This window comes from Nipponia nippon, unplaced genomic scaffold, assembly GCF_047370975.1.
Source record: "Nipponia nippon isolate SJK-2023a ecotype South Korea unplaced genomic scaffold, ASM4737097v1 scaffold_4, whole genome shotgun sequence".
Classification (NCBI taxonomy): Eukaryota; Metazoa; Chordata; class Aves; order Pelecaniformes; family Threskiornithidae; genus Nipponia; species Nipponia nippon.
This window is the reverse complement of record NW_028262358.1, coordinates 121,370,083-121,389,009: the sequence shown is the minus strand read 5'-3', so window position 1 is coordinate 121,389,009 and position 18,927 is coordinate 121,370,083. Positions and strand designations below refer to the sequence as shown.

The 18,927-nt window shown below is 42.3% G+C and overlaps 2 protein-coding genes across 10 annotated transcripts in view; one reads left to right on the top strand and one right to left on the bottom strand.

The window, feature by feature from the left end:
• Positions 1 to 3,762: 3,762 nt before the first annotated feature.
• CENPQ (centromere protein Q) lies at positions 3,763 to 12,586 on the bottom strand. 7 transcript variants are annotated; one of them, XM_087774925.1, is made up of 9 exons: positions 12,450 to 12,586; positions 11,359 to 11,514; positions 10,581 to 10,638; positions 9,766 to 9,880; positions 9,431 to 9,499; positions 8,054 to 8,183; positions 7,659 to 7,778; positions 7,324 to 7,401; positions 3,763 to 6,871 (listed from the first exon to the last, which is right to left on the bottom strand). In XM_087774925.1, the coding sequence occupies exons 2-9, from the start codon at positions 11,509 to 11,511 to the stop codon at positions 6,743 to 6,745; spliced, it is 852 nt and encodes a 283-aa protein (XP_087631051.1). In that variant the 5' UTR covers positions 11,512 to 11,514; positions 12,450 to 12,586; the 3' UTR covers positions 3,763 to 6,742. The 7 variants fall into 7 exon arrangements, with proteins under 7 accessions (XP_087631051.1, XP_087631058.1, XP_087631056.1 ...); XM_087774932.1 differs by having other exon boundaries at positions 10,581 to 10,635; XM_087774930.1 differs by lacking the exon at positions 12,450 to 12,586 and adding an exon at positions 12,233 to 12,247.
• The window catches only part of MMUT (methylmalonyl-CoA mutase), a 24,286-nt gene continuing 17,907 nt past the window's right edge, over positions 12,549 to 18,927 (top strand). Inside the window, exons 1-4 of one of the 3 annotated variants that reach the window (XM_087774924.1) lie at positions 12,549 to 12,652; positions 13,989 to 14,397; positions 16,551 to 16,918; positions 17,695 to 17,852. In XM_087774924.1, the coding sequence (XP_087631050.1) occupies positions 14,022 to 14,397; positions 16,551 to 16,918; positions 17,695 to 17,852 (902 nt within the window). In that variant the 5' untranslated portion in view covers positions 12,549 to 12,652; positions 13,989 to 14,021. Of the gene's footprint in view, positions 12,653 to 12,781; positions 12,929 to 13,988; positions 14,398 to 16,550; positions 16,919 to 17,694; positions 17,853 to 18,927 lie in introns of those variants that run through there. The other 2 variants (XM_087774922.1, XM_087774923.1) reach the window with 2 other exon arrangements.

Below are 18,927 nucleotides of genomic sequence, written 5' to 3'. Positions count from 1 at the left end.
TTTCTTCCCCAGTGTAAGATTCATTGTGATGGGGGTAGGCAATAAATCTCGACTCAAAGTATAATTAGACTGTAACAATTGATAAGACATAACAGAGGCTGAATAATTAAAGTCACATCCCGTAATTTTAGTAAAGTTATAAACACAAATATTTCAGTGATTACTTGTATCTACAGTAATGGTATCTATGAATATAAAATCACAAAGGGCTCTCATACAAACACATCCTTTTCCAATATATACAAGTACAGTTTCAGAGGTTTCATTGGGATGTATTTCAAAATGACAAACATTTTGTTCAGTGTCAAGACAAATACCTCGGTCTTTGATGGTGTTATTGTTACAATGCCATCCTGCGGGGTGCTCTAAGGGAAAATAGAGACTTGTTTCAGTGGGGAGAGCCCAAACAGGTTTCCTAGTTAAAAAGAAGGAAAAATCCATCGTGCACTAATTCTGTGCCTTGCACCACTGCTGTCGGTAGCTTCCCAGGCAAGTGGGCCATGCGGTTTAGTTAAAGTCATAGGCACAGTACTGATGGGTGGTAGATCGACCATCACGGGCTGCCCTGGCTGTAACGTTGTCAGATATTCTCCTTTCCTAGAAGGCGAAGCGCTAAGCTCAGTTTTTACAAAGAATGCCCAGTTTACGGGGCTTCCAGTAGGCCTGTATCGATTATTTAAATGATGGAGTACTTTGGGAAGTCTTGTATCCCATTGAGCCTCATGTGGTTTGAGATTCTTTTTCAATAAGCCATTAGCTCTTTCTACCATCCCATTTGACTGGGGTAGCATAGGGTGCGGAATACCCATTTAATTCCCTCTTGTTTTGCCCAATCTTGCATTTCCTTACATGAAAAATGTGAGCCATTACCACTTTGGATAACATCAGGAGTAGGCGGATTTGAGAACCAAAATGATAGTCCTCGCACTGTATTTCGCCCATCAGCTTTCCGACATTTAGTTGCCATAAGCAAGCCAGAGACTACTTCCACTCCTGTGAGGTCGTATCGATATCCCGTGGAGGATTTGAATGATCCGATAGAATCAATTTGCCATGTAGACCATAAAGTTTTCCCTTCATTAATATGTAAAGGTGGTGCTTTAGCAGGATGATCTGCTTATAATCTCCATCTACACTGGGGACATTCTGTAAGAACAGTTTTACAGGTTTTTCTGTTTATAGGCCAGCCTTTATGCTATGAAGCAAAGTTCTTTACCTGTGTGGCCTAGGTTTGGATGTAACCATTCTCCCAAACGATACCACTCAGGATTTAAGGTGATTTTCCTAATTTTAGTTAGCTCATCTACCTTTTGATTCCACTTTGTGGCTGGATTATCCTTAGCATGAGCTTTTACCCATCCCATCTTGAAAGGTGTTTTCCTGTCTATATCTAGTCATAATTGTCAATCTTTGTTTCTCCAAACTGGGGATCTATTTACTTCTCAATTCAAGGCTTCCCTTGACAGAGCCACTGTGTGGCACTAGCCCACACAGCTTAAGAGTCTACATATATGATTTTTGCTTCATTCTGTGCTGCCAGAACAACTGCTCCTATTTCTCCTGCTTGTGCGCTGCCTTCACCTTCTTCTATTGCTTGTTTGCTGGTGGTAATATCTAATGCAGTGGCCTTATATTGCCTTTTACCATTTACCCTTTTTGCTGAAGCATCCGTAAACCCAATGTCTTCTGCTGGTGTACCCTCAGTGAGGGGCAGTGCATCCAGAACGGCTGAAGGTTTACAAGGTTGTTGTAATGCTAAAAGGGTCTGTGTTTATGGGCGTCTGCAATTTGGAAACCTTAGTGTGTCCTTCAGTTAATTGCATATTTTCTGTTAGGTAGGCGTACCATTTTCTGATAGTGGGGGTTTGTGCAACTCCTTCTGAGGGAGCAGTCCTGTTTAGGATTGCTTCTAGTAAATTAAATGGTCCTCTAGTTTGCACAGGTTGTCCTTGATGTATTTTGTCAACTTAACTGCTAGGACTAAAGATAAAAGTCCCTTTTCCCATTCAGAGTATCATTGTTCTGTTTCTTTAAATGTGGTTGAGCTAAACTATAAAGGTCTTTTTGACCCATCGGGGCCAGTTTGGAACAGGTTACAGTAAGCAGCGTGTTCGGCAAAACCCCATTCGGCTACAATAGGGTCATGGGGGTGTACTGGTCCCAGTGACAGATACAGCTTTAATTCTTCAGTTAGTTAGAGTTTTGATCACCTCTTTATGTTCTAATTTCCACTCCAAGGGTTTGCCTTTCCATAAGAGTGAGTATAATGGGTGGGAAAATCCAGGGACATGCTTCCTCCAATATCCTAAAGTTCCCGTGAAGTTGTAACTCCTTCCTTGATCGGGGCATTTGCAGATCTTCCATTTTTCGTAAGGTGTCTGGAGGAATCACTGCACTGCCTGCTATCCACCAAGTACCTCAAAATTTTACTTCTTTACTTGGTCCCTGACATTTTCCGGGTGGAATCTCAATTTCTGCTTACTTAGTGCTTGCCCTACTGTGCTGCCGCTTCCCCCACCTTCTCAGGGGAAGCCCCCCCAGTCAGGATATCATCTATAGACTGGGACAGTTTCCCTTCTTGGGGGAGTGAGACCGTCTGTAAAAGTTCAGCCAGTGCAGCACGAGCAATCGTGGGTGAACATTTATACCCCTGTGGGAATCTGTTAAAGGTACATTGTATTCCTTCCCAAGTGAAAACAAACTTCTCTTTTTCCTCCTTCTTTAAGGGAACCATAAAGAACATAGCTTTTACATCCAGCACTGCCATCCGTGGGTGTGCAGCTGCTTGCAAAGCAGTTCTTAGGGCGGCAGAGCTTGGTAGAGCAGCTGTCAGCAGGGCTCTATCAGCATTCAGACGCCGATAACCGACGCCACCTCCCGTCTGGTTTCCGAACTGGCCAGACAGGTGGGTTGTACGGGAAGAGGCTTCTGGAAGTAATTTGTCGTTTCTCCAAATCAGCTATGACTTCAGAAATCCCATTTTGTGCCACAGCAGAAATCGGATATTGCAGTACGTTACAGGTTTTTGAATCAGGGAGTGCCGGGGCTGTGCCAAGCACCCGCACCAGAACATCCTGATTTCTGCCAGGGTTGGGATCGATGTTTGGGCCAAAAGACCACACGCTGCCATTCAGCAGGCACCAGGTTCCTCTGTTTTAAAACATCGAATCCTAAAATGTTTTCATGATGATTATCTTTAATTGCAAAGCAAGTAGTGGACATGTGCTTCTCGCCCAGGAGCCATAAATTGACCTTGGCCATTTGACCCTCAACGCTCGCGCTGCTCACACAGGTAATCTTAACTCTTTGCCGCCCGGATCACACGCCCATCTTGTTGTGTTAGTATTGAAATTTGTGCTCCCGTATCTATTAGAAACTTCACCAATTGTCCTTGAGGACCGACTGGAATTAAAACGTATGGGCCATCATCACTTACCCACTGATAAGCCTCCACTTTCCAGACAGGCAGGCCCAGTTCCTTTCCCGACACTACTCGGTTTTTGACTTCACATCCTGCAGTTCCTCCCTAAGGGGGAGGAAGGGGTTGTCTCCCTTTCTGAGGACTGCTGCTGAGTTGAAATATGCTCCTTCCTTTCACCACTATCTCGTTTTGGGAATCCTTCAATCAGACTCAAGATGATGCCAGCAGGCTGACCTTGAATGGTGTCGTGGTTTAACCCCAGCCAGCAACTAAGCATCACGCAGCCGCTCGCTCACTCCCCACCCGTGGGATGGGGGAGAGAATCAGAAGGGTAGAAGGGAGAAAACTCGTGGGTTGAGATAAGAACAGTTTAATAATTGAAGTAAAATAAATTAGAACAGTTAAATAGGCAAAGCAAAAACCGCGCGTGCGAACAAAGCAAAACAAGGAATTCATTCACTACTTCCCATCGGCAGGCAGGTGTTCAGCCATCTCCAGGAAAGCAGGGCTCCATCACGCGTAACGGTTACTTGGGAAGACAAACGCCATCATAGCCAATGTCCCCCCCTTCCTTCTTCTTCCCCCAGCTTATATACTGAGCATGACGTCACATGGTATGGAATAGCCCTTTGGCCAGTCTGGGTCAGCACCCCCCCGGCTGTGCCCCCTCCCAGCTTCTTGTGCCCCTGGCAGAGCAGGGGAAGCTGAAAAAAGTCCTTGACCAGTGTGAGCGCCATTTAGCAACAGCTTAGCACTACTTAGCAAGAACCAAAGCATCAGTGCATCATCCACATTGGTTTTATCCTAAACCCGAAACACAGCCCCATACTGGCTACCAAGACAAAAATTAACTCTATCCCAGCTGAAACCAGGACAAATGGCAGCTCTGGGAACGCCTAGGGCTAACGCATTGCTCATCTGCAGCTCTTCCACGGCTTCCCAATTATGCCAATTGTCACAAGTCAATTCTTCTCAGAAGTTGAGACTTGGATTCTCTCTGTGCCTCCATAAGTAATGGGTGACACTGCTTGCCATCCTGCCGACTACGCCAGTTTGTCGCAGATGGAATGAGAGAGAAGCAAAAATAAAACTTTATTGATATAAAACAGTGAGTTAACAAGGCTCAATGGTAAACACGACAGTGGTTTAACAAGATTCGATGGCAAAGGACTGTTTACTGCATAGGGAACAGGGTCAGACAAAAACTGTCAGGGAGACCGTCCCGTTGAGTCATGAGGTTCAGAAAGGACCCCCTCACTTTCTAAACTCCTTCTCAGAGAGGAGTCTAGGTGCGGCTGGATCCAGACTTAGCCTCAGACTTGGTCAACACTTTATGTCTTAAGGATTATATACGTGCAATCAAGCCGTTCTATCACTTAGCTACAATTTGAAAGTTTAGCATGGTATTAGTCACTTACCGAGGATCTGTTGCAGCAAGGAATCTCTCAGCCTCGAGGAGTAACCCTGAGAGGCGTCCCTGCTGAAGGGGAGATCCTGGCACGCAGCTGGCTGCCGTGCAGGAGAGCTCAACACGCCCCGGGCGGCTCACTATTTGTAAGCAAGATGATTGACCCATAGTCGTATTTGCATATGTGCACCACGTTTGGGTCCCTGCTCCAGACGGCCCTTGGCTACTGTGCTGCCGTCCGTCCCCAAAGTCCAAACCATTTAATTGCTCTGATGGACACGGGCTTCATAGATTTGTTTACTTCTTTTTCAGATCTTTTGTACACTTTGGCTTACCCAGAATCTTCTAGCGCTGTTGCACAGAGTACCTTATTTTAGAACTTGCTGTCTAGCCACCAAACTGGCTGTTCCCTCATTCCTACATTGTAAGAAGGAGTGAGTAACCAATTCCTACTCAATACTTTCATGAAATGCTTTACATTTTTACTACTTCCTTCCTCAGCTACCACTATTTCAGCTTTCCTTGTACGGAAGTTATAGCATATCCCTGACCCTACTTACTGCCCTTCTCTACACTTTGCCTTTTTTTTTTTTTTTTTTCCTTAAAAAAGGTATTTATGTGGTTCATGAAGTTCAAAACCCACATAGTAAATTGCTTGCAAGTAAGTCACCCTTCGTGAAAGCAAAGGAGTGTATATCTTTACTTAGCAAAAATTAAGATAGCTGGCATGCAGGAAAATCATTAACCCATAAACTGGATTAAATTACTTTGGGGTAGCGGTTATGTCAGTAAGTGCTCCCCTTGTCGAGTGATCAGAAATTTGAGAAATATTTCTAAATATTTATATACTTTTTCATGTGATTCAGTACAAAACAGGCAAGGACTTAGTCTGGTTTTCCTCATCCTAGATGAAGCAACTACAGAGAGGCTTTTAATCTCTCATAGGAGAATAGAGATAATTAGCTCATGTCTCATTAAGAGTACCAGCAGCTTGTAAACAAAAGAACAAGTGTTTGTGTAGTAAGTCAATGTAAAGAGCACTGCTGTCTTCTGGCAGATAATTTGACTGGAGAAAGCACTTTATAATAACTGAATCTTTTAAGGGAGAAGGTCTATCATGGAAAAAATAGAGGAGAGATTAAAGTGCTTAGACTTTTGACTTAATTTTCTTCCTCTGAAGCACAAGAATATCTGACAGTTAATGAAATAAGGTGAGTACACAACTCTGAGATTCGAGCTTTGCTCTATAATGTTCTTATCTGCTTTCTCCAACCTGGATAAACCAGGTGTGAATGTCTTTTTTTTTTTTTTTTAAGCACTGAATATGAAAATGTAAAAAAAAATCCTGTACACTTCAAAAAAACTATTGAATTTCCTGCTATGGAGATTTTTTATTAAAAAATGGTAAGAAAGTTGAACAGGGGATTTGCAACTGAGCATTAGGTAATCATATTTTTACTACATGTTTCAGGTTTAAAGAGGATTTAACTCCAAAACAAAAGTTAGTTTGGTAAGGGATACTGCCTTCACCAATGTTTAGATGTGATATAGAAGTCCAAATATAATGGAATAGGTTGCCTTGTTCTATACAACTGCCCAAATAAACCCAGGATCCACTTCCCTCCCTTCTCCTAAGACAGTATATATCATCATTAGAAGTTACCACAGGTCCAAAAACAAAAAAGCCCAAAAACCTTGACTGATCACTTAAATCACTAGAGTCCCAGAATGCATCTGCAGATTTCTATACCAATATTCACAGAAAATGTTTTAACAGAAATTCAGCAGTCAGAACAGTAAAGCCATTAGGAAGAACGCACTGTTGCCATGATCAGCACCCTACCGCTCTACGTTAACACAGAGGGCTGGCCTAGGTTATCTTCTTCAAAGGAGACTCCATATATTTCGGTTTCTCAAAGGAAGTCCACCTTCTCATAAGTCTTTTCAATGAGAGTTAACAGGTTCTTCAAGTCAGCTGACTGCTGAATAGTATTCATATCCTTTAAAAGACCTTTTTGATTTTTTATCTTCAAAATTTCTTCCTAAAGAAGGAAGGAAAGAATAATAGACAACAAATAAAAAACAGCTTTCACCGAGTCCAACAGAAATTTCACTTTCATGAAGCCTAGCTGTACCTAAATACTGCTAAAATAAAAAAGATTCAAAGACACAGAACGAGACAGTCTTCCTTCCATCAGTTACAAAGAGATATAATTCAGAAATGATTACAGGTTCCCTAGGACCATAGGGCTCCAAGGAAAAGACACGTGATCCTTTAAAGGCAGGTTTTCTAGGGTTTTGTTATGTTTTTAAAATGCAAGCATATAATTCTCAATGAAAAGAAAAAAAAAAAAAAAAGAAAAAAAGAGATAACTTTCAGATATTTCAGAATTTTCTGAATTGCCCCCTCTGGCACAGGTTAAGTGATAAAAGCACATTCTGTTGTCTTTCTTTTCATAGCCAAGGTGTCTCTGAAAATATATTCCATGCTCACCTGCAGAATGGGTGCCTGTAAACTGCGCTTGGGGAGTTCTGGAAGGTGGAGTGCTCCACTGCCATTTTCCTGGAATACCTAAAAGGGGAAAAAGAGGGAAAAAAATACAAAACCAAACATCAGGCACAAAGTAGGAAAATAAGCTGGCTGTCATTATCCAACTTCTGAAAATTAAATTTCTTAATTTTGCAACTCAAGTTGGAAAGATTGAAAAGATACATTCCCAAAGGCAAATAAGGCCTCCCTCATATGACACTCTGCAGAAACAGCTTGGGTGCGATAGCTCTGGAAACACATTCTCCTTAGAGGAATGCAGCAACATCCATTGGAAGTACCTTCCTGGCCTTTTTTTCATCTTCCTCTAACTGGTTCTTGAGCACCTGGATTTTGTACTGCAGTTGTTTTATGGTTTCTTCAATGCGTTCTGCTGATCGCTCAGCTTCATTTATTTCTTCCTAAGACAAAATAGACACAAAACCAGAACAAAATTTACTTTAGAGATGGCGAGCCTTTTGCGTATAAGATACTGATAATCAGCATCAGCTGAGTCACTGAAAAAACATCCAAAAAGATACACTGCTTTATAGCAAAGGTGGGAGATGATGAACAGCGGACAACTCTTCCACAACAGCACAGGCATAGCCAGCAGTCCATCTACTAAAAACTTACACAACACTCCAAGCAGCAGCAGACAGGGAATATATTTTCTTCCGTTCCTTGCCTTTCATACCTGCAATTGTACCAAAGACTCTTCATTTGTCTCAAGCATTTGCTTCTCTGCCATTTGAAGGCTCAGGACATTCTTCAGGTTGCCCAGCTTCCCTGGAGGCACCTTTAAAGTCTTGAAAACTCTCAGCATCCTTTATTAGAGAAAAAGGAAAGCATGACTTGTTTGGAGTTCTTTGCAAAACAAAAAGAAAACTGACTAATGACTTCTCTGGGGAAAAAATCAACTCAGTTTAGCCCAATTGCTGCCAGTGAAGTAAAAGGATCCAGACAGGAAGAAAAGCCGTCTTGAATTGTTTTCCAAATTCATGTGGAATTGATGTCTAAGGGAGGAACCAGGAACAAGAAATCCCACCATTCTAACCTTTGCTATTACACTGATATTGTGTGGTTTCTATCCCATTGGCCTGTACACTCCTCACTGTAAACTGACATTAACTAATATTTTCCCAGTTCTGACCTTTCTGCTTCTCAAAGTAAAACTAAGTTCTAAAAGCAGCATTTTTAACTGCTTCCAAACAAAGAACATTTTAGTAAAATCTGTAAATGCTTTTGTGAAACACAATATATAGTTTTATGCCAGAGGAAGAGCTTGCTCTTAAAGGTCCTTCTGATTCTGAGGAAGACTGCAGTTCTTCCAAGTTGGATCTGTCTGTTAGATAACTGCTGACGGTGACCAAACTGCCACCATTTCCATGCATCTCAGATGAGATTCCAGAAATTTAACATGTCACAAATTAAAAATTAAAAAAACAAAAAAAACCCAAAACCCCCAACATTTATGAAAACCTAGCTCCTCATGCTCGAATCTTGAGGTACTGTAAGAACAAAGAAAGCAACATATAGGCTCGGGCTCTATGTTGGTAAGAGCCTGGTATACCGACACACATGCAAACAAAAATTCTCAGACACTCAGGCATATGTAATTATTCCCACAAAGGCATAAGAAGGCTACAAGTTATGCCTCAGCACAAAATTTAAATTCTCTTTGAAGTAACTTCAACAGTCAGAAAATGAATTATCATTTAAGAAAATTTAGCTATACCTGCTCCTGCCACTATCGTAAAATGGTAATAAATAGCTGCCCAAAAATTTAAACCCTGTATAGAGTATAAAGCTGATTCATGGAGCTCTTAAGAATACCTCCTAGGTTCTGTTACTCATATAGAAGTAGCTGAAGCGGGTCTTTCAACAACTCTCGCTTGTCCACTTCAACATACCATCAAGATATTTCCCTCCTTAATTTTGCACCTCCTCTTCCTCCCAAGATTTCCTAAATGTGATTGCTCCCAGGGGCAATTCTGTAAGTATGGTACAAATCAACTGGGTAAGCTAAATCCCTTCTCTCCCTCTTTTTTTTTTTTAAATCATAATTTATTACCTTTCTTTCAGTAAATTGAGGTGCTTCTGAACATCACTTTTTCTCTCACTTTGTTGGCACAAAACAGATCTGGAAAGAAAATAAAGGCAGAATTTTCATTGCAAAGTCATTGCAAGGAGAGAGAACTCATCAAGTGAAGTGAACATAGTCAGAACTTCCCTAGCTAAAAATTTCCAACTTCAGATAGAAAGTGTTATATTATACCGGACAAAATATACACAGCCAGCCATATTGCCCAAAAAAGCTCCAAAGCTTTTCCAGTTCAAGCAATGTTATGATTTTTACTTTATTTCTTGTGGAAACAAAGAACCACCACCAGGGTATTTGGCACTTACAGTATTACTGAATCCATCACAGCTTCCAAAAACTGCCTACTGCTCTCTGAGAGGGTCTGCCAAGATCCTATTTTAGCACTGGTTAGCTTCACCTTTTTTGAAGAACCTTTTTCTCCTGTTAACACAAAGTAAAAAGGAAAAGATATGATTTGTCAAACCTGGATAGACAGCTTTGTGACTCAGTTCAGTCAGATCGTAGTCAAAGGTGTAACGGTTTTTTCCATGTCACAAAACTATCAGGTCAAATCTACCCACATTAGGTGGTACTTATTATTTGCAAGTCACAAGTTGTTTAAAAAGCACAAAATAGAAAAGGTTCCTTCTTACAGCAGTTTCATTCTAAACAGATCCTTTCCCAAAATCATTGGCGATACAAGTGAGAAAACTCAGAATGAAATAAAAGAGTGGGAAAATACATAAGCAAGAAACTCAACGCAGCAGGGGCCTCATCTCATTTGTGTGTTCAATACAACACATGCCAGTCTTAAGACAGAAGGTTAACAGAGATGACCTGTGAAGAGAAAGTGAAAATGTTCTGGGTGCTTGTGGTGGAATTTTACAAGAGAAAAACACTACTTGCAAACAAAAGCATATGATTAATACGTGCATATAGAACACATATAACGTGACTGCACGCTGGTTAAGACTGTACTGCAAATACTCGCTGTTACTGTTCAGAAAGAAAACTTTGAAGCTTATTTCAGTGACGTCTCAGACATCTATGATTTCAGCGTAGCAGTTACTACTTTTACTTTCACTGTTTTTTCAAAACACTGAATTTGCATGAGGCAAATAAGGAAAGAATACAATCCTACCTGCAGGGGAATAGTCCTCGTGTTCCTTAGCTTTCCTTTTGACTGTCTGAGTGACCTGCTGAAAAGAAAAATTTAGAGCAATTATGGTAATTTTGAAACATCCTCTGCTGTGCAACCATTCATTTACTACTAGCAACCTGCTATAAAAAGCCTGTGAAAGCCCTTCAGCGCCTGACAGAGGTCTGTTGCTATTGACCACTATTTGAACTGTGAAACAGTAATTCATCTCAAGCCAGTTAAGGAAAGCAATTCGCTCTTCTTAGTCTCTCCCATTCCAAGAATGACGTCATGAAATAAGAAATGCATAAGATGTTTTGCTATCCAGCCACATCTCGAGATCATGCTGTTCATAAGTTCTATGGTTAAGCAAGCTCTCTCCAACAGAAAGCTGCTCAGGCCAATCCTGAGATATGCAGAGAACATTTTCCAGAACTGAATAAACATCACCTGCACGAACTCTGATTTGATCACTCTGTTCAAACAGATGCTATGCAGCTCTTCAAAACTGCACAGCCAGCTTGCCTTTTTATTAATCATCAGGCAGTGCTTCCCTCTACTTGTCACAGGCATGGTAGCACACAACTAGAAATTCTGGAAACCAGGGAGCAGCTAAGGCAGTGGGTCTCAAAAAAGCTGTTCACACTGGACAGTTCCTCAAGAGGACTATGTTTACTTCATGAAATATTCTCGATAAGTTCCAGTAAAAAATTTGGCAAAAAATGCCTCTTTTTTTTCTTTGGTTATTTTTCTAATTTGATTGACCCAAAATAATGATTACCTTTCTTTTTTGAACTTGTTTTCTTCCTTCTCCATCTGTTCCCTTTTTTTTGCTGGAAGGCCCCTGTTGATTTTGTGATTTAAACGTTTTTTTTACTGATCCCCCACCAGCGGTCTCCCCCATTTTACTGGAAGATGCGTGGTGGCGTTTCATTACCTGTAAATCAAACGGAACAGGAGGAAGCAAAAACAAATTAAAATCCAGCAATTATAATCCATACAGTACAAACCACACATTAACAAGCAAACCAACAGAAATACCCAGTGCTAAATGAGCCCAAATGTTTGCATATTTGCTAACCCAAAGCCTAAATCTTGCATATTTATCTACTTGCAGGACCACTAAAAAAGCATCCCCATTTGCTTTTTAGACAAGTCTTTGCATGTTCCACATCTCCTTCTAAAGTTAAAAGCCAACATGTCTGTATGCCAAGGAGCAGCAATGGTAATGCAACAGTAACTGCACTAAGAGTCTAATTTGTTCTTAAAGGCCTCCAATAATGGAAATTCTTTATCTTTCGAATGTAGTTCAGTGCAGTCACCCTATTACCAGAACTTTTTACCCCAGCACCTAACCAGAATGTTCCTTGCTGCAGTTTAAACCTATAGTTTCTTTTCTTACTCGCTATAGAAATGGAGGAAAAAGAAATCACACAGAAGAGAGTAATCACACCCCACTAGCCTTCGCTCTTCTAAGCACAACGACTCAGATCTATTCAGTTTTTCTTCCATCCCCTCAGGCCACTTCTTCCCTCACCCAGAGGCCCCGTCACGGCTCGCTAGGCGACAGTCGCGACTGACACCAGGTAAATAAGCCCTGCCTCTCCCCCCGCTCCAGTAACTACTGATCCGGTGAGACGGCGTTTGCAGCGTACCTCACAGGGCGAGGCGCGGACTACAACTCCCGGCATGCAGCGCTGCCTGCCACTGCGGTGCTACTAGCCCACCGAGCGCAACGCATGCTGGGAGTTGTAGTCCTCACCACTGACGCCCCCCCCGCACCCCCAAACTCCTGCTCCCCGTTGCCTACCGGATAACACCGCGGGAACCTCCACAAAGCCTCCCACCAGCTCACCCCGCTCCGGGACTCACCGCCCCGCCGCCGCCTCCTCAGCGCTCCCGCCGATCCCCCTCCGGCCGCCGAGCCGTTAGCGAACCGTTTTCCCCGCCGCGCACCCGGGCGCATGCGCACGGCCCCAGCCCCGCCCCCCGGGAGGCGGGAGGCGCGCCGTCGGCCCTCTGCGCATGCGCAGTACCGGGCGGGCGGTGGGTGCCGGCGGAGGGGCCGACCGCAGGTAGCGGGGGCCGGGGCCTGTCCTCAGCCCGCAGCCCGCCCCGTACCCCGGTCCCTCGGGAGGGGCAGGGCCGCGACTCCCCCGGGGCAGCCCCCATACCGGCCCCCCGTCCCTATTGGCGGCTGAGAGGGCGTGTTGGGGGCGGGCTGTGGCGGCGGGAGGTGCTGGGCGCTGCGGCCGGGCGGGCCTGTCAGGGCTGTGTGGGGGCTGCCAGGCCGGGCCGGCGAACGGTGCTTTCTGGTTGTGGGTGCTGTGGTGTGAGGGGCGGAGGGAGAGGTGCGGAGGAGGGTGACGGGGCAGCTCTGTGGTTCCTTCGGGGTGCGGGGCCGGGGGGATGGCGCTGGGACCCGAGGCAGAGGTTGCCTTCTGTCTTGGCTGCAGGATCGCGTCTCTGCAGGGAACCGAGTGCTCCTCTGGTGCTCCTTTGTGCTCACCAGATTATCTGTATACCACACGTAGCATATATATTATCAAAGCACTTGTGTGGAGCGTGTTGCTGCAGCAGCATAACAGCATAACAGAGATGCTTCCCAGTTTTATGCAGACTTTCTCATAAAGGTGTCAGGGAAGTGTGTGTTTCCAGGGAGTTGTGAAGGAGATGAGGCAGAGAGGAGGGGATTTCCCCTTGGAGCCAAGCTGTAAAGGTTTTGGCCTGGGGAGAAAGTGCAGGGGTAGAGTACAGAGAGCAGAAGCAGAAGAACTTAACAGTTTTCAGGAGTTACTGAACTTGTCCACCATCTCAGTCTCATGCATGGTGAGACAAGCTCTGCAACTTGTGTTATCCAGGTGTTCTTGCATTTTTTCCTCCTTTCTGTCTTTGTATAGCTCTGATTTTCATCCAGCCCAAGCCACCTTTTCCAAAGTGTATGACATGTCAGCAATTTTCTAACAGTCCACTTCCTTCAAAGTGTCTCTTTGATGCTGAATGTCCCTCTGACATAAACGAATTCGTAGATGAGAGAGAGATGGGGAAGTGGGAAGGTAGCTAGGCATGCCATCTTCATTTATAACACTGACTTTTCAGTGACAGATAAATGATGGTGCTACTTAGGGACTGAAATAAGTTACACGTTTCATATGTGGATATAGATGAGTTGTAGGAATGTTTTCCTTAGCGAGAGGACAATGTAGGATTTTTCCTGAACTCTGTTTTATGCATTGTCTGGTTGAAAGGCAAGGGGAGGGTGTGTCTGTCAAATGAGTAAGTGAATAAATATATTTCATTTTTTCCTGAGTAATTGTTTTGGTTTTAGCAAACTGCGTGACCTCTCCATGCTCACTTCTCCCTTGTCAGATTTATATGATAATGCAAAATATGTGTTTTTATTTTCTTCAGCTTACCCCATACTCGCCACCCAGTGGGGCAGCCATGCTAAGAGCCAAGGATGTTCTGCGCCTCTGGCCCCGCCGCTGCACATGCCTGGCACAACTTCCAGCCTGCGGGCTCGCGTGGCGTTTGCTGCACAGGCAGCCACTGCACCCCGAGTGGGCTGCCCTGGCTGAAAAGCAGCTGAAGGGCAAGAATCCAAAGGATTTAATTTGGCACACCCCAGAGGGGATCGACATCAAGCCCTTATACTCCAAAAGGGACACGAAAGACCTCCCTGAGGAGCTGCCAGGGGTGAAACCTTTCACTCGAGGACCCTACCCAACCATGTACACATACAGGCCGTGGACTATCCGCCAATATGCTGGCTTCAGTACAGTGGAGGAGAGCAACAAATTCTATAAGGACAACATTAAAGGTAAGACAGCTGATGTGGGAAACAGCATTGCCTTGCACAGCAGTGGGGAACAGTCGTATGGTGAATCACATGGCAAATGTGATTACTCCGCCTTGTGAGTTCTGATTTCTGATAGGCTTTTCCCAGTGGCACTGTATTTCTTTAGTACTGGGAAACTGGATCATTTCTGAAACTGTCTTTGCTTCATTTTGCTATTGAGGTGGAAAAAAGAATGCGTTAAATGCTATTTTTAGTCATTTTGCCTTGACACTGACAGAGACAAAATTTGGCTGCATCCCAGGGTCCAACCAGCAGAGATGATGGAGCACTTTACACTCATTTTGTGACCATGGGAGAAGATTATAATGGAAAAATGTGTTGAACTTTGTCACTTAGCACTTCTAGTGTTAGTGCATTCTGACATTTTGCGTTTCCATCTCATGTTGTAAATTTTGAGTGAACTCATATAAATACATATGAATAGTGTCATTCATGGTGTACTAGTAAAGCCAGTTTCCCAAAAGTACTGGTATTTTCCTTATTTGAGAGCGGTTTTCCCAATATTTCTGCAGAGTATTGTGCTTTGCAGCAATTTGATTAGCTAATAGCCAGAGTGGCATCATAATATACTATGGAGTTAGGCATTGTAAAACCACTACTAAAAAGTTGTTCCTGATAGACTGAAGCATTAGTTTTACACCAGCCATACATCTTAGCAATTGTTTGAAGCTAATTATAACCTTACCGGCCAAAACAACAGACCACTGAAATTTGCCTTCTGAGTAATACATCTGTGATGCTCTTATTTCCCACTTTACGGGACTTCCTACTCAAAACATCACTGTTTAGGGCAGGGAAGAAGAGTTGTTTGGGGATTTTTACCTCTTGCCATAGCATGATTAGCTAATATGAAGCAATGTTAGCTGCTGCAGTATTCTTGCAAGTATTCTTGATTCTTTCCATTTATAAAACTCTCAGTAAATTAAGAAATTATAAATACAGGGTATTAGAGGTTTGCAAACAAACATTACAATAGAAAGATTGTTCTGAAGGTGCTCTGTCTTACTGCTGAACATTGCTGCTGAAGCAGAAGTGCTAACACTTGGGTTAACTGGTAGCACAGCTCAGTAACGAAAGAATGTTCACTGCCAGGAATTTTTCATCTTTATTCGAGTTTCGACATTGTGATATTGTAATTTTATCTCTGTTGTTGTGTTAATGGTTGTATTAATATTGAATTATTTAGCACGGCTTCTGAATCTGACCTATTTGTAAAGCATTTTTAATAATTAAAATCTCTCTGTAATTAGAGGAATGCTGAAAAATAATTATCAGTTCTCGTAATTGCTGAAATTTCTATTGCTTGAAACTAGGCAGAAATATAAATTTTTGTCGTCGTGCTTCAGAGCTAACACCTAGCTTTTTAGATCAAAGACAATATAGGCTGGTATCTGACAATTAAGAGCTCTGCTGATGTTGAGAAGCAGACTTGCAAAGGCAGTAGATATAGTTACTTCAGGAACAGCAGTGCTGGTCAGAGGGTGAATGCCTGGGGTTAGCAGAGTTTCAGGTACTGCTTTCAGGTGGGAGCAGCAAGTCTCTCAAGAGCTCTAACTGTCCTGTTCCCTGCGTTATCTGAGTAATTTTCTCTTACTGCAAATTTAGTAATGCATCACTTCACTTTAGGAATAAACAACGTATGTCAGTAGAGCCAGGTTAACAATCAGTGTGTGTGTGTGTTTAATTTGTGATAAAGAGAAGGTAATGTGACATAGTTTGTCACACTTTTGTTTCCAGCTAAGCTAAGCAGAGTTTCTATATATAAGCCCTGATACCGTCTGTCTATGCACATTTGTAACTTATGGCTAAATTGTTACGCAGTAATTTGTTAAGCATGGTAAGCTGATTGTGTGGTTGAACTAGAACTATGATATTTTTTTCTCAATTAAAAGCTTTTTCATTTAAAGTTTAAGAATAGAAGACCTTGGATAAGTCTGGGGAGGGAACAGCGTTTAACATCACAAATTGGTTTGTTGTCCAAGCCTGGATGACTGGATGATGTAAAATAATACATTTTACTAATGCAAATCTGTTCAACACTTCTGAATCTCTCTCTCTGTTGTTTTTTGTCGTTTGTTGGTTTTGTTTTGTTTTGTTTTTCCTTTTTCACTTAGCTGGCCAGCAGGGATTATCTGTTGCTTTTGATTTAGCCACCCATCGTGGTTACGATTCAGACAATCCACGAGTTCGAGGAGACGTCGGAATGGCTGGAGTTGCCATTGATACAGTGGAAGACACCAAAATCCTTTTTGATGGCATTCCTTTAGAGAAAATGTCAGTTTCTATGACAATGAACGGGGCAGTCATTCCCGTGTTGGCAACATTCATTGTAACTGGAGAAGAACAGGGAGTGCCTCAGGCCAAGCTGACAGGGACAATCCAAAATGACATCTTGAAGGAGTTCATGGTCCGAAATACATACATTTTCCCCCCGGAACCGTCCATGCGGATTATTGCTGACATCTTCCAGTACACCTCTAAGGTATTAATTGTTTAAATGTATTTACTTCTGTTGTTATGTCTAGTTAACTATTTATGAGGCACTTTGGAGAACAAAGCAGAAGACGGGAAGACCTGTCGTAGTGAAGAATGATGTGGTTGTGGAAAGGACTGGGAGGAGGAGTTAAGATCCCAAATCACTTATGGCATAAATGTTACGATTTTTAAGTCAATCCAAATCAAAGTCAGATTAAGATGAGCCTAAGCCTGAAAGGACGGCAGGAAGCTTGGAGATGAGGAACAGACAGGCTGTTCTTTGCATAGAAAGTAAGAAGCCACATAGTTAAGAAGCCTGATACAGCTGTAAGCAGGACTGAAGAGGTAAGAAATTTTGAAGGACTTCTGCTGCGAAATTGAGCATGAGAAGCAGATAATGAAAGGAGCGAAGTCCTGAACTGATGAGTGAAAGTTCAGTACTACCAGTTGTTTTCTTAGCTGTGTTTTCATTGGAGAGGTGGAACACAGCCTGTAATTGAGAGAGAGACTTATCATGGTGGGTGATCGTTTAAGCACAATTAATAGTACAAAAAGGTAAAAGCATGTAAAGTATGCATCTGCAAACACCATTTAATAGAGATGGGTTGTATTCGCAATCTACAAAGAATGGAATGTTTGTAAATGTGGGCAGAACAGTGATCTGATCCTCCCCTCTTCTGCTGTCATAGAATCATAGAATGGTTTGGGTTGGAAGGGACCATTAAAGATTATCTAGTCCAACCCCCCTGCAATGTTGTACCATGTTGTCATTTATTTTTGCAGTATATGCCAAAATTTAATTCCATTTCAATCAGTGGATACCATATGCAAGAGGCAGGAGCTGATACCATTCTGGAATTAGCTTATACTATAGCAGATGGCTTGGAGTACTGCAGAACTGGACTTAAAGCTGGCCTTACCATTGATGAATTTGCACCAAGGTGAGCTAAAGAAATTTGCAAGTATAAAACTCACTTTTGGTAAAACCTCTAGAGTTTAATAGCAAATTCAGTATTTTTACACATACAAGCAATATTGGCAGTGCACACATTGCAGATACGTTTTGTTTTGGTTTTGTTCCACAGTTTCAGCAGTTGGAAAATATCTGGTCCAACAGTCACTTAGACTACCTCTACGCTAATAAACTGAATAAAGCTCATGTACAAGCCCAAGCATTGTTGAGGTCTGTTGTGACAGTTGGTCTCTGGGTCAGAAAGAAGATCCCTGAGCTGTTATATTTAATACAGTTGTAGCTTTAGGATTGCAGAATGCAGCAAGAGCTCTTGCAGTTGTTTTATACTGTAGTACTATTGAATTTTTTTTCATTAATATTATTTTGAAATATTTGGGGAAAAATACTTAACAAGAGGAAGTTCAGGTAGTTCAATTTACAGTTGCAAATTTCTAAAAATAAAATTTAAATTTAAGCAGAATATTGCATTTTTGTATAGTTACTGCCAAACTAAGCAGAATCACAGTTCCAGTGATCTAGTTGATTTACAGTTTCCCTAACTATACGGTGAGTCTAAAAAACAAAAGGTGTGGTTCACATAGCCTGTTGCACCTTCAAATTATAGGAGTCAGCTGAATTAACCTGTTTCCAAGATCTGTGGCAAAATCAAAGTGGATAATGTAGAAAAAGGTACAGCCTTATTTTCAGACTTTCTAGTGATGGAGGATCTGTAAGAGCCTTTAGCAAATTGTTTCAGTTGCTAATTCACTGTTTAAAAAGTGCATCTTTAGTATAATGGGTTTTACTGGCTTTAACTATGCATGTTTACACTTATAAATCATAGAAGCTGTAAGTAGGAAAAAGTAGATCAATCAGTCTGTTCCCTGATACGCTATCCCATATTGAACTGATGTTTGATTTGGATTTTGATTAAAATCATCAGGAAAAGGATGAAAGCATGCTTATAATATGTAATGTCTTCTCATTATAAGTAGTTTGTGAGCGTAACTACGCTAGTAGATTGTGCCCCGGGGCGTTCCCTGGCACTAGAGTATCTCTTGTCT